At 35.9% G+C, this 10,112-nt stretch overlaps 3 protein-coding genes across 3 annotated transcripts; 1 reads left to right on the plus strand and 2 right to left on the minus strand.

Moving 5' to 3' along the window:
- Nucleotides 1-24: 24 nt before the first annotated feature.
- Nucleotides 25-5,882, minus strand: LOC120776635. The gene is made up of 7 exons (XM_040107453.1): nucleotides 5,763-5,882; nucleotides 5,422-5,695; nucleotides 3,309-5,303; nucleotides 3,038-3,237; nucleotides 2,825-2,962; nucleotides 2,270-2,761; nucleotides 25-2,208 (listed from the first exon to the last, which is right to left on the minus strand). Exons 1-7 carry the CDS (start codon nucleotides 5,769-5,771, stop codon nucleotides 418-420), a joined length of 4,899 nt encoding a protein of 1,632 aa, XP_039963387.1. The 5' UTR covers nucleotides 5,772-5,882; the 3' UTR covers nucleotides 25-417.
- A 723-nt stretch (nucleotides 5,883-6,605) lies between these two features.
- Nucleotides 6,606-7,296, plus strand: LOC120778255 (transmembrane protein 258). The gene is made up of 2 exons (XM_040110024.1): nucleotides 6,606-6,710; nucleotides 6,765-7,296. Exon 2 carries the CDS (start codon nucleotides 6,772-6,774, stop codon nucleotides 7,009-7,011), a length of 240 nt encoding a protein of 79 aa, XP_039965958.1. The 5' UTR covers nucleotides 6,606-6,710; nucleotides 6,765-6,771; the 3' UTR covers nucleotides 7,012-7,296.
- Nucleotides 7,297-7,444: 148 nt separating this feature from the next.
- Nucleotides 7,445-9,381, minus strand: LOC120778254 (tumor susceptibility gene 101 protein). Its single transcript, XM_040110022.1, has 9 exons — nucleotides 9,187-9,381; nucleotides 9,037-9,121; nucleotides 8,894-8,959; nucleotides 8,667-8,830; nucleotides 8,443-8,548; nucleotides 8,182-8,390; nucleotides 7,907-8,119; nucleotides 7,720-7,853; nucleotides 7,445-7,653 (listed from the first exon to the last, which is right to left on the minus strand). Exons 1-9 carry the CDS (start codon nucleotides 9,232-9,234, stop codon nucleotides 7,467-7,469), a joined length of 1,212 nt encoding a protein of 403 aa, XP_039965956.1. The 5' UTR covers nucleotides 9,235-9,381; the 3' UTR covers nucleotides 7,445-7,466.
- Between the last annotated feature and the right edge of the window lie 731 nt (nucleotides 9,382-10,112).

Here is a 10,112-nt window from a genome sequence, read left to right on the forward strand (position 1 = left end):
TTTAAATAAATTAGAAAAAAATGCACTGATCGCTCCTGCTAACACCATGAATATGAATGAATGTATGCGAAGAAATATAAAGTCTTCTAGGCATAAAATGTTTAAAGTTATCCACATTCTTTTTGCATACTACGACCATGTTATGGTAATGCAGATAAGCCGGGAAGGAAAAACGATTTTTTAGATTATTTATGTTCAATTTTATTTAATATAATTTTTTGTTTTGTTTTATGTCTGTAAAGTTTTTCTTCCTTTGAGAGAAAAAGTGTCACTAACGCTTAAACCTTCCAAGCTTTGGTACAAATATTTTTTTGTACAACTAAAAAATTAGTTTAATGAATTCGCTCGGAGATTTTACAGCAAAGCCATCAATCATCCATTCCGTCATATTAGTTTATCATTGTCCATTGCTTAAATTTAATTTCCCACCATTGCGCCGTGTAGTTTAATCACAGCGCGATAATCATTATATGAAAGCGAACCTTCCAAAGACTTTGTCTGTATGCGCTGCAACTTTTGCAACAATTCCGTATTTGATTCAGCCATGCGAATGCATTCACCTAAGTAACGCGATGATTCGCGAGACCAAAATACCGAAGGACCCTCTGAAGGAACTTTCCCATACCCACCAGCTGAAGCGTTACAATTGCCATGTAGTAAGTCATTAAATGCAGGCGGCCGATTCTGTATAGCTTCTTTAATATTTGTAATCACTGTAGATTTTTGTTGGGGGTTTATGAATGGTGGTGGTGCAAAATTTTGCCCCTTAACTGGTGTATTTATATTCGATTTTGCTTTTGTATTGCCAACTTCTGGCGTAGTCTCAACTATTGTAGTGTTTTGTGGTCTATTTTTGCCCTTCGCTACGACTACAGGTGCATTGGTTATTGTAGCTTGTGCCACTGGTGGTTGCGTCAAGTCCTTTTGTTTCGTCGGCAATCTTGACTTTGCGGCGTATGGTGAATTAGATACGGTATTTTCAGTAGATTTCCTGCGAGTTAATGTTTGATTGCCCGGTTGTGCTGAGGGTCCTAACACTGGCGATTGTTCCAGTCGTGATTTTTGTTCAGGTGTTAGGCTAACATCTAGCATTTTTTGACCCAATAGCCGCGGATCTATATTTACATTAATTTTTTCATTATTCGGCATCTGGTTGTAGGTTTGAATGAGTTCCGGATAATTATCATGCCGATACGAAGTAAAGAGCACTTTGCAGTGTGAATCAATTTCTTCACGTAGCGATTGTGGTACCATATTTTCAGCTTGATAATCATTGATTAGCGATTTCAAATTAATTAAGAGTTTGTCTAAATGCTTGTCGCCGTCACCGAGGCCAGCTTGACCCAATAATATCATATTGAGCAAGCGACGATATTTTTCTGCCAATTTCATATTTGCTTTTGTATGCGTCTTCTCTAGATTCTTAATACGTTTTTGTAAATCATTTACATCACCTAAGTCGCTCTGCAACTGGGAGATATTTTCACGTAGAAAACGTATTAAGGCGTCTATACGTTTGGGCACTCTGATACCACTAAATTGTTTATTATTCATTTGGTCCATCAATTTCTGACATTGCTCGAGTAGGGCTTTGTGAAATGTGTCCTGATCAAAGGCAAGTCCAAATATGACCAAAACATGACCGACCGATGTCCAATCGAGCCTTGCTTTGATATTACACTCTTTGGATTTTTGGACCAAAAAGTCGTGACCGGTTGGCGATAACAAATAATTACTATGAAAAGGTGTGAGAAAAACTTTAGCTTCACACGGTGAATCATTCTCATTTTTGTTTTCATTTATATTCTCATCGTCAGTATCCGCAGCAACAAAACGGTGTGAAATGCCTGTATTTGTGTCATTAACCATGTTCACATCACTGTTATCTCCTAATGGTATAAAGTCTGGCAATGGTTCCATTTCACGAACGTGTCTTTGTTTGCCTTTAGCAGCAGTGGACGTCGATGGTTGCGCGTCCATTTCTTCCTCTTCTGTATGTGCTGTATTCTTTGTACTAACAGCCGGTGCTGGTATCTCGAAATGATCCGAGAAACTATAATTTGAGTCTGAATCCACAGTTAAGTTGTCTTTGCTTTGAGACCTTTGCGAGGCAGCAATAGTACCTGGTATTTCACTTGGTGTCTTAAACTCATTTACCACCATCGAAACTACTTCTGTCGTGTTCACACTACCGCTAACTTCCGGCACCTGCAGTATAGAAAATAAAATAATAAAAAAAAATTGGATTACATTACATGTTGTATCTAACCTGATTGGGAGCCTCTGCAGTTGCTATAGTCTGTCTAAGTGATTTATCTGTAGATGTGACGCCTTCTCTTGCTACTTTACCGTACGGGTTCGGTTCGTAATGACCAGAGAGATTCTTAGCTTTCTTGGACAGATTTCCCGTAACTGACGAACTATTACTCGGTCGTTTTCGTTTTAACATACCGCCCAAACCAACTGCTTTCAAGAAGCGTTCATAATAGCCGTTTCGTGCACCTTTTGCGGCCATACGAAAAACAACTGCATCTCCAGGTCTATACAAAAGATTGAGTGCAATTCCAGAGCATGGAGTTTTAAACAGCATGTCACTATATGATTTTTGATGTGATTTTACGTGGCTGACAATAATTGGATATTCCATAAAACGAACTGCACTGCGACAAGTGTCGGAGAAATGTCCCCTACCTCCGCAGACGCAACACATTCTGCGCTTATTGTACTCAACTTGACTGTTCGGCTGATCATTGGGTTGGGTCTAACGAGAAATTATACTTTGTTACATTATTATTACAAAAAATTTCAATGTAATCAAGCTTACCGTGGAATGGTAACGACGCCATTTGTCAGGGCAGAGATTAATCGAATGACCACGAACTTTGCAAATGGGACAAATAAGCCGATTTTGGAATGTGCAAGCATTGCAGCTTTTCGTAAACACTTGAGTTTTATTTCCACACTATAAGCAAAATTGGTATATACTAATATATGAGCAGGAATATTTAAGAAAGAAATTTTAAAAATAAAAATTTACCCTTAAACAAAGCGTATTTGGACAACGTGGCTCTAAATGACCGCTTTCACCACACATGTAACATACTTGTGGTTTTTTCGGGCGTTTACATTTGGCGCGAGTATGTCCAAATTCACAACAGTTGAAACATTTTAAGTTACTATACGGGCGTGCCTTAGGGAAACGATCTTCAGAGTAAATTTTCCATAGTCTTCGGTCCCCTATAAATTAGCCAAACAAATGTAAAAAACGTTTAATTACAAGCATTTGATATTTGTTAAGTTCTACTTACTTTCCATTCCGTTTAGTGCTTCAACTAGTGTGAATTTTTCGCCTTGCCAAGAAAGATTATAAAATTTCATCATTTCTTCATTCCAGCCAACGCCACCCGGTTGCGAGTTATGCCCATTATAGACAATATGGTGAGTAGGTAAGATATTCTGGTCATCTGTTCGGCCTTTAGATACCGGCACTATGGGTGTAATAATTTCCAAGTCATTTTCAGAACTATCTTCCGAGTCCAAGTAATCCGTTTTCTTTGCAGATAGATTATCTATCGAGGCAAAAATCTTATCTAATCCAGCTATTGCTTCGTCAGGCACAGCCTCGATATTACTTTGCAATGGTGGAGGACTGGCGACTAATTGAACGGATTGCATGCTCGTTTGGTCAGGCTCAATTATTGTTGGTTTCGCTTCCTTGTTTTGATTTTGTTCTTCTCCCTTATTAAATTCATCTATTGATTCGTTTGCATCGATATTACCTTGCAGTGTGCGGGTACTGTCAACTAATTGCTCACTTGTTGGCAACTTTTTTTCTTTTTGAGTTTGATCTAGATTCGCCACGCCTTCAATTTGCACCTCACTTGCACTTTCATCTCCATAAATTATTGTTTCGCCAATTTTATTATTCGCTTTGCTTTCACTTTCTTGTACCAAACTATTCAATGTTGCTATGAATTCGTTGTCGGACATTTTACCACCCGTGTTGCCGAGAGCACCGACTGAAGCCCGACGAGTATTTCCCAAAAGTTTGCGTACTTTCTTATTGCAGCGCTCTACAGCGGAACCTCGCAAAATGAATGGTATAGGCGTCTTAGTCACACCGTCATCTAATTCATCATCCGTACTTTCGTCATTGTTATGTACATCAGAACCTCGGTTACTGCTGGAAGTTCGTCGCTTACAAAAGCGTTTCGCTTTTTGACTAACTACTGTTTTTTGCACATCATCTGCCTCTGAGCTGCTATAAATTGGTTTCACAATTGTTCTAGCATGTCCTTTAGAATAAACACTATCTGTTATATCAGATTCGCTTTCATAAACATCCAATGCCCTAAAATCTGTTTGATCCACACGATAATTTTCCTCTTTCTTGGAACTGGAAGATTCAGTTTGTGCATTACCAACAGAGTTGGTTAGAGGTGCAGTAAATTCGCCGGTGCACATAACATCCTCCGAAGAATCATCATTGCGAACAGCGCCCCTACCTTCCGTCGAAGTGTTCCGATTCGGTTTGGGAGGTACTAGATTGCTTACATCAGCTGTCAGTAAAGCCAAATCTTGGTCATCCGCCATGCAATTGTCTTCTAGCAAACGAGAACGGTCGGTTTGACCAATAAAGTCATCTGATGATAACACAGAACATGGTGAAGTGCATCGACTAATGATTGGATCAGCAGTTCTTTCGGGTACGTCTGACGTTAAATTGTTACATTTATCATTTGGCTTAGTAAAATCGGGTTGTTTAGTTTTACTATCCATAACAACGTCAGAAGCATCCAAAGCATTTTCTTCTTCTAGTTGAATCCCAGTGCCTTCATTATCGCTGTCAGAAAGTGTGATAAGTGGTGGAGGCTTTGATGGTATTAAAAGTACATCATCGTCTGAGCTATCCGATCCACTATTTTCGTCAGAAGATGAATCTAATACAATTGTTTCCACACGCTGTTGTTGCTTTTTCTTTTTATTGCGAACATTTTTTGATTTTTGCTTTTTAGCTTGAACCAAAATGACCTTTTGCAATTTATTTTCTCGTTGCGTAAATGGACCACTTCGTGGCACTGCAGTTGCAACTTTTTTTTGTTTTTTCTTTTTTTGATTTGGCTTTGAGCTGAGAGCAACCGCTGCCGGATTAATTAGTATGTTACTATCTCGTGTGTAATTTCTTTCAGGTATTTTAATTTTTACTTGATTTTCATTGTTTTTGTCTGTAGTGCCTATTTTTTGTCCTGAGGAAAGGAGTTTATTAATGTCAGGCTGCTTCTCACTTAAATTGGTAGATTTTTCTGTAATATTGTGAAAGTTAATATTGTTTTGAATATATACATATATATATATATATATATATATATATTATATATATATATATATTATATATATATATATATTATTTCTTTGATGTACCTTTCTCAACTGTTTTTAGCTGATTTACACTTTTTGTAAATTTGTTGTTCACCCAGTAGCGTGTATCGGGCACTTGGCTGGATTTAGCAGGTCGGTAAATAATACTTCTTTCTGTAACGACGCGCTCCACGCTCTGTTTTTCTTGTACTTGCGGGTCTTGCTGGCATTCAGTTGTATTATTTACGTCTGCCTTTGTTGAATCAACGGCCTCATGGTGTATTTGACCGTATAGCCTAGCCTCAAGCTCATTGAAATCTTCACCATCTATTTCAACCTAATCAATACAATTTCATCTGTATAGTTGCACGTGCATTTTATATTAATGTAAAGCGTTTCCTTACCTCGTCCATTTTTTAGTAAAGTAAATTCCTAACATTTAAATATGTTAGTTCCGAGCTCTGATATTTATAATCTTCTTTCTGCAACCAATTTCTCCTATATTTCACGGACCGCTATGTTTTTTTTACTATTCTTTACATTCACTCGTGTAGTGGCAAGTGCTTTCGGCCACCCTCAGGGTTGTATCTGAGAGCTGCTGCAGAGTTGCCACTTCAATGAATTTTATTATTATTACCGTACAAGGAATACATATTGTATCGAAAATGCCACATTTGAAAAGGATCTATAAAGGAGGTGTAACCCACAGGATGTCGTGTAGGGCTACTCTTATAGATATTTGTTTTCTTTTATATAAATTAGCCTATCAATTTGCCAACGCATCACAAAAGAGTTTAGGGTAGTTTAGTCAATTCCCATTACATTATTTAAGGGAAATCTTGTTGGTAAATTAGGTATGACTTGAGGGATAGTTGGCATACAGGGTGAGTACCAGGCAGCTTACTTATTGAATCTTAAGTTTGTTAGTTTACAATATAGAAGTTTTTCGATAACTTAAATGATATTTATTTAACACTTAATTAATAAACTTATTTAATAAATTGAAATCGTAACCATATTTTATATTTTTATTTGAGTTATTTTCAAATAATTCTACATATTTTTTTTTAATATTATAAAATCAATTGTTTAGCTTTTAGGGTTTTTTATCTTGTATTTTTGTTATACACCTTAAAGACTAATTTATGACTTCGTCGCCCAAAGAAATCATTAAAAAAAAATGTAATCGTTACCAAAAGACGGCCGGTTGACGCTATTTTGCCACTACCATTGCTGAATAAAGTCGATATATGACGATCATCACTATAAACATTTACAAGCCGGGCCACGTATTTGTCAGATCTCTAAACGAATATAATTCCACCTTTTTGATAATAAAAATATACAAACAGGTAAGGCATAAGACATTTTTTGTAATAAAAATGTAAGCTGTTAAATATTTGTAGAGACAACATGGAAAGTATGCAACGGTATGTTTCACCCGTAAATCCAGCTGTATTTCCACACCTAGCTACGGTATTGCTGACAATTGGTACTTTTTTCACCGCCTGGTTTTTCGTATTTGTGGTATCACGACCAAAGAATTCTAAGGAGCGTACTCTGTTTAAAGAGCTTTCAATTAGTCTCTGCGCTTCAATATTTCTAGGTTTCGGAGTAGTTTTTCTAATGCTGTCAGTGGGTATATACATATAAATTGTTTTGCGATTGGTAAATTGTATTTTTAAGACTACCGGAGTTTTTTAATAAAAACAAAAATATTTCTCTTTGTGTAACCAAAATTTTATATGAATTATACTTGCTATATTACAAAGTATTAGAAAGAATTATTCTTGCTATAATACAAAGTATTAGAAAGATGTGCTAAACAAAATTTTGGTTATAAATTATTGCATGTGGGAGAATCAGCATCAATGATTTCCAGCTATCAAAGTCTGTAATAAAGGATATACATATGTATACATCACTTGCCACATTAAATTTTAGATGTTTTTTGATTATTTGCAATTAATGAATTTATCGATTTATTTTATTTGAATACATAATAATAAAATAAATATATTTATTTTATTTTGTTGAGTAATTCCAACATTAGTGGAACAAAACACAATTTCCATTATTTGATTTATTTCACTATGGCATTGTGTTATTTATCCCGCCAATCCAGCTTTTTGTCTACATTTCTGCATAATAGCTCGAAGCATAAATTGCTTACGAGATAATTGACGTACATGCTTTAAGAATGTTTCCAAGTCAATAACTCCACTTCGTAAGGCTTCACCCAAATAGTAAATTGCATCCTCAAGAGCCGCTTCTTCAGCATACGCATTAAGTAATCTGAAATGAGTATTTTATAGATAAACATGATTTTTTTATTGATAGGTATTGATATAAAAAACATACTGTCTATATAGCGGAGCTGTTGTTGTAACGGCTTCATCTGGGTCTATACCTTCAGACTTCTCCAATGCGTCTAAACTTTTTTCAAGTTCTTGTTCCTTGTCTCGCAAAATGTCTACATTTTTTTTAAGTTCCACCTTAAATAATCGTTTTTTTTTAATAAGAACAGCTAAATAAGTTCCTTACTTACTTCTTCTCTAATAAGACGTGCAATAACGTTGTCAATTTTTGAGCTGCCCTCTACCAATTCCTGCTTGGTACGATTGAGTGTTTCAATTTCAGCTTGATATTGATTAACTTTCTCTTGTAGGCGACGTCGTAGTTTGTCTTCCACTGCGCTAATAAGAGATGCCTTAATATGCTCCTCTGTTATGGTGCCCGTGGAACTTGGTGTTGAAGAATTCTATACAAAAAACTGATGTTAAGAGGAGTAGCACATTTGACAGTTTTAAAAAATAATATTACAAATCCAGAATTATAACCAGGAACTTGTGGATAATTCATATACGGTGGATAACCTCCTGCACTTGTACTAGGATTAGCCACAGAGGAATTACCTCCGGTAGGATACGGTGGAAATGGTCCAAAATTATTTGCTGTCGGATAAGGTGGGAATGCACCTCCGCCAGCTGTAGGGTAAGGTGGATATCCGACACCACCAGGCATAGGTAAACCTATAGTTTAAAATCTAGATTTCAATGTATTATATCAATTAACAATGCATACCTGTATACGGATTTGGTGGCTGTTCTTTAGGTTTGGAAAAAACTGGTGGGTGATCACCAAACGTCAGAATCATTACTTGTATCAGAGAGAGTAAATCCGATGTATGCTACATTTAAAATAAAAGTTATTTTAGGGCATAGTTTTTTCATAAACTTTGTTTTAAATTATTGGCAACATTATCTTTTTCTTTATACAACACAATAGAATTTCATTGACGCACTCACCGGTTGCCAATCGTGCAGATATGGCAAATAAATCTTTCCATTATGGTCCACATACATTGATACCTTAATTTGCATTGTTGGGGTTGGTTTTACAAAGCACATTGGTGCATTTTGAGGATGTGTATCCATTAACCATATGCATATTGGAATGTAGTAAGTGTTATCTGTTGGTAAATATTATTATTGTTTACTTCTGATTGTGTAAAATTAAAAATAAAAAAAATTACTTTTATAAACAACCGGTATAGTTCCAGCCAAATTGAAAAGCTCCTTAGTACTTCCATCGTTGAAAACTAAAAAATTAAAATATATATGTGATACTTAAATCAAGTAATACTGCTAGACAACACCCTTTACAATTCCAACTTACCGAATTTTTGCAAATTATATGTCAAGGAGCGATACGTGGTAATTACGTCAATAACATCTTTTTTGGTCGCACTAACATTTTTATACTACGATATAAATAATATATTTAATATTAATTATGCATTGAAAAAAACTAAACTAAGGCACAAACCCTGGATAATAACTTTGAAATCTGCGCCTCCTCTGCAGCGGGCATCATGTTTTACTTGAATTAATTCTTTAAACTTTCTTAATGCTTTAATTTAAGTGTTAATGACTAATTTTAATTAAAATAAACACTTGATATAATCTTTTCTTAAAAATATTCTTTTGTTCGATTTTTGACGTTTATGACTGCATTCACAGATGATACATTCCTTACGTTAATATATTTTTCAAGTTGCCACACTTTGCTATTGAAGTTAAAATAATATTAGGTGGCGAGAGTAGCCATATAATCGGAAAAATAGGGTGATACATAATTTATGATTTTTTTTTCAAAATCAAATGACTGAAAAAAATTTCCCTGATTCTTCAGTTTGTATGGTAGATAAGTATATGCCCAACCGATCCGATCAAAAAACATTTGTCTGGAGATTGCTTTGCGCTGGAAAATATTTCGTGCAAAATTTTGTTAAAAAACTTTGTCAAATAAAAAAACCTTCCATACAAGAACTTGACCTTGATTGCTCAGTTTGTATGACAGCTATATGCTATAGTGGCGGCTCCAGTAAATGAGCAGCCTTTCGGAGAGGAAAGGACGTGTGCAAGATTTGAGAACGATACCTCAAAAACTGAAGGGTTAGTTCGCGTATATACAGATAGATAGGCCGACAGGGCTAAATCAACTCAGTTCATGAGGTCTCCGTTGTTGTTGTTGTAGGGATACCTAATAATAATGTCGTCGACGTCATCCAACGGAAGTCCAAAGAAACGTGCTGTTTCGGCGGGGTCGGACCAACGGGAGTGGGATGTCAGATGAGTGGGGTTGACACGGTATGCAAAGAGGTGGCCAGTGTCATGCCGAGACTCATTGCACGGAGGACATATGTATATTGGATATGTTGGGAGTTTATTCTGGATAAGTAGGAGTTTAAC

The sequence above is a fragment of the Bactrocera tryoni genome, chromosome 5 (assembly GCF_016617805.1).
Source record: "Bactrocera tryoni isolate S06 chromosome 5, CSIRO_BtryS06_freeze2, whole genome shotgun sequence".
NCBI classification, from domain to species: Eukaryota; Metazoa; Arthropoda; class Insecta; order Diptera; family Tephritidae; genus Bactrocera; species Bactrocera tryoni.

Bases quoted from the DNA above. Each gene is read 5' to 3' on its own strand.
- LOC120776635 (XM_040107453.1), bottom strand. The intron at 3,238-3,308 runs GTAAGTAGAACT...GCTAATTTATAG, and splicing joins AGCACTAAACGGAATGGAAA to GGGACCGAAGACTATGGAAA. The intron at 2,963-3,037 runs GTAAATTTTTAT...TTTTGCTTATAG, and splicing joins CAAATACGCTTTGTTTAAGG to TGTGGAAATAAAACTCAAGT.
- LOC120778255 (XM_040110024.1), top strand. From the start codon at position 6,772: ATGGAAAGTATGCAACGGTATGTTTCACCCGTAAATCCAGCTGTATTT.
- LOC120778254 (XM_040110022.1), bottom strand. From the start codon at position 9,234: ATGATGCCCGCTGCAGAGGAGGCGCAGATTTCAAAGTTATTATCCAGG. The intron at 9,122-9,186 runs GTTTGTGCCTTA...TTTATATCGTAG, and splicing joins TTTCAAAGTTATTATCCAGG to TATAAAAATGTTAGTGCGAC. The intron at 8,391-8,442 runs GTATGCATTGTT...TTTAAACTATAG, and splicing joins GCCACCAAATCCGTATACAG to GTTTACCTATGCCTGGTGGT.